General features: G+C 32.8%; 1 protein-coding gene and 1 long non-coding RNA gene across 2 annotated transcripts in view; one reads left to right on the forward strand and one right to left on the reverse strand.

The window, feature by feature from the left end:
* LOC111085512 overlaps positions 1-6,335 on the forward strand; it is a 19,906-nt gene that overhangs the window by 12,223 nt on the left and 1,348 nt on the right. The window contains exon 2 of the long non-coding RNA XR_002610341.1: positions 1,448-1,454. This is a non-coding gene — a long non-coding RNA (uncharacterized LOC111085512). The remainder of the gene's footprint in view (positions 1-1,447; positions 1,455-6,335) is intronic.
* Positions 2,112-6,335, reverse strand: part of LOC106458265 — an 8,554-nt gene continuing 4,330 nt past the window's right edge. Inside the window, exon 2 of the mRNA XM_013917752.2 lies at positions 2,112-3,372. Within this exon, the coding sequence (XP_013773206.1) occupies positions 2,172-3,371 (1,200 nt within the window). The 5' untranslated portion in view covers position 3,372 and the 3' untranslated portion in view covers positions 2,112-2,171. The remainder of the gene's footprint in view (positions 3,373-6,335) is intronic.

The raw sequence follows: 6,335 nt of genomic DNA on the forward strand, positions 1-6,335 counted from the left end.
AGGATGTTTTGAGATTCTAGATAGAAGACGTTTTGAATGTTTGACAGGATGTTTTGAGATTCTAGATAGAAGACGTTTTGAATGTTTGACAGGATGTTTTCAGATTCTAGATAGAAGAGAAGTCTTTTCGTTATGATTTTTTCCAATAATTTCCTAATGTTATTTAACAGACTAATGGGTCTATAGTTAGATGGTTCATGGAGATCTTTTGTTGATTTCGATATGACTCAGATTATTGCAGATTTCCAACAAGGTGGGTAATATCTTGAATTAAGTGATAAATGAACAGAGATGTGATGTAGCTAAGGCAATTGTCAGGATAGTTTTTAATTATTAGATTATTTATACCATCTTCACCAGGAACACTTCTATTTTCCAACTGTTTAATATTTATTTTTAATTCGGCTAAGGTTATCGGGCGAGATGGAAAATCGTGTTGATCTGATGGAGGAATCAAGGATTGTGTAAATTTTGGTTGAAACATATCTTTATTCGTGGAGATGAGATTGTCTATTTCGTTAAAGTGTTCGTTATCAAAGGATGACAGGTTGGGTGTCGTGGATGACGATTTTAAGAATTCCGCAAATAGATTACTTTTGTCTCTGTCTCTGACATATTTGGCATATTTATTATTGTATTTAATGTTATGGGGGTTGTTAGTTTTACTAGTCTGTCATATTGATTTAGGTTAGGTGAATTTTTGGATTGGTTTATTGAAATGCAGAAATTTTCCCAATTATTTTGCTGTTGTTCCTGTATTAGTTTTTTTATCTTGTTTCTTTCGGCATTGATTAGTATCTTGATTTGATTATCGCGGGTTCTGATAAACAGTTTGTGTCGTCTATTGCTAATATGTTGATGGATTTCCGAGGTTAATTTCCAGAATTTAAGGTTTTTGATGCGTTTTCTAGAAGGCAATATAGCTTTAATTGAATCTTTGATGTTTTGTGTTAGTTGGTTAGCATAATTGTTGATTATTTCCTTATTTGGTGTTAAGTCTGTAAAGTGTAAGGTTTTTAGGGAGAGGTGTGCTTTAAACTTGTTCCAATCGGTATTTGTGAAATCATGAGTTAAAGGTGGTGGGGGATAACAGTTTAGTGCTTTTTAAAAATCCTTGATGTTTTGTTTAGTTGGTTAGCATAATTGTTGATTATTTCCTTATTTGGTGTTAAGTCTGTAAAGTGCAAGGTTTTTAGGGAGAGATGTGCTTTAAACTTGTTCCAATCGGTGTTTGTGAAATCATGAGTTAAAGGTGGTGGGGGATAACAGTTTGGTGCTTTTTAAAAATGGTAAGTGAGATAGGTAGGTGATCTCCGTCTATATGTTCATTAACTCTGAAATCAGTAATGTTAGCTGATATATTACTTGTGACTATAGCTATGTCTAAGATATCTTGTGTTCCATCGTGGTCCACATGCGTCGTATTATCGTCATTTATGCAAATTAGGTTATTTGTGTTTACGAAATTATTTAGAATATTGCCATTTTTGTTTGTTGTTCTACAAAAAAAGTTGGGGTGTTTCGAGTTGAGGTCGCGTAGAATAATGACTTGTTGGTGATTATTAATAATGTTTTGTAAGAGATTACTCTGAACACTACCACCAAACCAAGTCTTTATAGTAGTGAGATATAGAAATGGTGTATTTAAGTGTTTTACACTCACAAAAAAGAAACCTATCATTCTATAACTATCTGAAGAACTTGTTGCAATCCGCCTCAATTTAATTCTTCATATTGTTAGCCGACACTAGGCAGTTGGTACATAATTGAATATAGTTATTTAAACATTTGTTTAACAACAAATAAAAGCTTGGAATGGTCTAATCTTCAAATACCTATATAATGATAGGTTTCTTTTTTGTGAGTGTAAAACGTTTAAATACACCATTAGTATTACTCAGTCCATCTTTGGTACGTGTATAACTTGTATTTAAATTATTGTAAGAAATTTGTGAAAGACGAAATATTTTTCACACAAGCCAAATATATGTTATTTTTATTCTCAATGAACATATGCTTTTTTATTCTCAATGAACATTTGACTAAAACATTGTTCATAAATCATAAATACAATATTTTCATACTGAACTGGATTACCATTAAATCCTCGATACATGACTCACGTGTAAACGGATGTTTCTATACAATCCTGTTATACTAGAGTTTCGCTATCAGTTCTTTGGAATTTCTTTTGACGAATCCATTCTTCCCACTCCGAAAGCAAAACTATCATCTGACGAAACGTTTCCATTCTCTTTTTGTTGTGTTCGAGACTGAACACCTCTTTTTCGTAGTGCGAAGTAATATCGACTTTTCGTGAAATCGTTCAATCCAAAGGATAAACCCGAGCTCAAAATGGCTGACCTTCTTTTTTCCAGACCGAAAGCGTTGCTGAATTGATTTAAAGAGTTCCTTTTACCAACATCAAAGACAACCTGGTTATTTGGTTGTTTTTCAAGATCAAAACTGAGCTTATGAGACTGTCTTTTGACTCTTTCTGGTGCCATTGGAAAACTGAAACGGTTTTCTGCTCGTTTACCCAAACCAAAATTAAACAGGCGAAAGTGTGGCTTAACCAGTTTCGAAGAAGTATCATCTACAATGGGATCATACGATAATGATTTCCTATCTAAGCCAAACTTGAAGCGATTATCTGATAGTTTGTCTAGGTCGAATCCGAACTCACGAGAATGTTCTTTATTCTGATTTAAAGCAAAATCGTCTATAGAGAAATTATTTAACAGGAATTTTTTATCCCAACCAAATCCGAAACGGTTATCTGAGCGTTTGTCTAAGCCAGGAACAAATTCATGGTAAATTCGCCCAGATGCGTCTACAAGAAAATCATGATCATCATTTTCAGGATGCTTTGGTGGGTCTCTCTTTCCCAATCCAAAAGCAAAACGGCAATCAAGACGTTTGCCTAGTCCAAAATTAAACTGCCTTATTCTTTTTGTCAACTTATCTAATAAGGAGGTACGATCACACTTATTAATGGCATCTCTTTTGTCAAGGCCAAAAACATAATGACCCTTTGGTCTCTCGTTAAGGCCAACATAACGACCCCTTGGTTTCTTGTTAAAGCCAGCATTGAATCGCTTAGGATACATTTTTAAGTCTTCCTGCAGTAAAGTCTCATCTGGATCTGTCGACTCAAACTGATAAGTGTCTCTTTTTCCGAAACCAGAGTTCGAGACATGCTCTGAGCGTTTGTTTGGCTGTTCTCTATCAATAATGTTGAAACTCTTTGTAGGGTTAAAAAACATTACTCTTGTGAATCCACCATTTTGAGCGTTCTGGATTCCAGCCACTGCTAGAAAACTTAACAGAAGACAAAAAATAGTAGCGTAACCGGTAACCGAGATCATCATTCTGAAACGAGAAGAAAAATATGTATTTGCTTCTATAATTACTAGTTAATTATGTTGATAATAATACATTGTTTTGATCCACTAATAATCAATTGTTTTGAATAATATTTTTAAATATGGCATGGCACTAATGTCCAACTTATAAGTACTAAGTGAGCATTATTTTCTAAATATAAATGATAAACGAGCTTCGTCCGAAACGTTTCATAAATCCAGGTTTTGTCCTAAAAGAGTATATATATATATATATATATATATATATATTCCGTTGCGACCTTAATCCCACTAGTCTGAGGTCGCTCGGTAATTTTGTAAGCCAAGTTTCATATTCGAGTAGCTGGCCCAGTCAGGAAACATATAGGGCAAGCATGTTCGGTGACGGGAATTCGAATTCGTGACCTCAAATTGTGAGTCGAGCACCCTAACCATCAAGCCATGCCAGGGCCCTAAATAATATTTTGGCTTCATTAGCTCAAATTTTGAGGATTTAATTTTGCGAACTGATATTAATTTTAAGATAAAGTGACTTTTTACTCCTAAGTCACTCACAAAAAGAAAAGAAAAGAAAAGAATACAAGTACCAATATAAATATTTTCGTCAGACGTATTTTTGTTCTTTAGTTTCGAAATATGAAACAGCTTTGAGCTCGCCTATGGTGACTGTTTCACATCTCAGAAGATCCCACAATATTTATTAGGAGCTTACCCATTTAAAATAAAAGACAAATCATTTCAATATGTTTCCGAAGCTCAAACTGTCATATTTATCTTTAATAACAAATACTTTAAAAAAGAACACAGGTAAAATACAATATGAGATCGCAAGTTATATTTTTTATGATTATGGTTGTGCTTATCATTCATTTACTATTTCCTTCTGTCATTTAGTTTATCAATGAATTTTTAGTTGCATTAAAATGCTAACTTACCTTCTAGCTAATCATTTTTATTTTGAGTAACTATTTATGTATGATGAAACTGACACCAGCTTCCCTAGCGGTAATGTACAGATACTACTAATATAGTAGAATATTATGTAAATTATGATCATATGTGGTGTACTCTCTTGGTCTACTCAGTGAACAAATATCCTGCCATAAACTTCACTAAGAGAGAGAGTCACAAGATAGTTAGTGAAAGATATAGTTAGTAAATTATTGCTGTTTATCACTCGATATTGTTATTATTATTATTGAAAGTTATTTTTGGAATACTGTGTTTGTTGTATATATTTGGAATTAGGTTTTTCCTTTCTGGTTCTTTTTCCTGATTCCATTATTTCAAATAATGTTGATATTTATGATATATTGTTTGTTAACATTAGTATGAAGTCCTGGCCAGGTACGTGTTTATTAATTGTTTTGAATTTATTTCTAAGTGTTGTTCTTGTTGAATAATTTGTGTTTTTCTGTTGTTATTGAACCCAGATTTATTGTAGGAAAGCATCAAACGATAACGATTTTTTATGATTGACCAATCATGTTCTGAGGTGTTGCTCGGAATAGCAACGCTACAGATCAAACATTTTAATTTCATGATTTTATTAACATTATGTCATACCTGATAGACTAATGTTAAAAAATGTGAAATTGTTTACTAGTTGAGGAGGAATACAACATTTTAAACATCATTTCTAGAAAAACAAATTATTCAATATTTTTTAACAAATATTAACAAGTACATGAACCATAAAATGTTTATCGTTTCTTCGAACAAATAACATAAAACAATACAGTTATCAATAAGAATATAAACCACACATAAAAGTCAAAGGAGAAAAAGCAAATATTTAAAACGTTATATGGAATACAAATAGTCATGTAACTGGCAACTCAGATTATTTATTGAAAAAACGTTTCACTGATTACCAAAAATAAAGAATTTCCAAATTGTTTAAAGTATTTGATCTAAGAAGAAATAAGCTCATAATTAGGTTTATCTATATACATGTGTGAGTTATCTATATAATTGTTGTTATTGAATTTAACAAACATTCCATATGAACAGTTAAATGGTTAGTTGGACTGCTAAGAGTAATCTATGTATCCCACTAGTTGGACTGCTAAGAGTAACCTATGCATCTCATTAGTTGGACTGCTAAGAGTAACCTATGTATCCCACTAGTTGCTTTTCATCTAGTCTATTACTTCAAAATACTTTCAAAATTCTTGAGTAGCTTTGTGCGAAATTCAACAAATCAAGCGAACACATATCCTTGACAGATAGTAATTCGATTAAGAGCATTTATAAAAGGTGTTCATGAAGTTTCTCAGTTCTTGATGGTTGTCTGACATTTGTTACATGTTTCTGACAGACGATGATCTAATTAAGAGTATTTGTATTAAGCATTCATCAATTTATCCATTTCTTTAGGTCGATTCGTGACCTTTACATACATTTGATAGATGACAATCTAATTGGTCGTGCAGTAAATATAAATACAGTTGTCACATGTTATACGTTCTGAATGTTCTTTGGTTGACATACCAAGACCTTTCGTCCAAATTACCTAATTAATCCAGCTACATTGTAACTTCCTCTAGAGATCTAGTGCTGCCTACGAGATCATTCAACCGACATAATTCCATTAAATAATTTTCCTTTTGTTTCTCGTTTTACAAGCATACATTAAAGATGTAGCTGAGATACATAGGTTACTCTTAGCAGTCCAACTACTGGGATACATAGGTTAATCTTAGCAGTCCAACTACTGGGATACATAGGTTACTCTTAGCAGTCCAACTAGTAGGATACATAGGTTACTCTTAGCAGTCCAACTAGTGGGATACAGAGGTTACTCTTAGCAGTCCAACTAACGAGATACATAGGTTACTCTTAGCAATCCAACTACTGAGATACATAGGTTACTCTTAGCAGTCCAACTACTGGGATACATAGGTTACTCTTAGCAGTTCAACTAATGAGATACATAGGTTACTCTTAGCAGTTCAACTAATGAGATAC

Source organism: Limulus polyphemus, unplaced genomic scaffold (genome assembly GCF_000517525.1).
Source record: "Limulus polyphemus unplaced genomic scaffold, Limulus_polyphemus-2.1.2 Scaffold437, whole genome shotgun sequence".
Classification (NCBI taxonomy): Eukaryota; Metazoa; Arthropoda; class Merostomata; order Xiphosura; family Limulidae; genus Limulus; species Limulus polyphemus.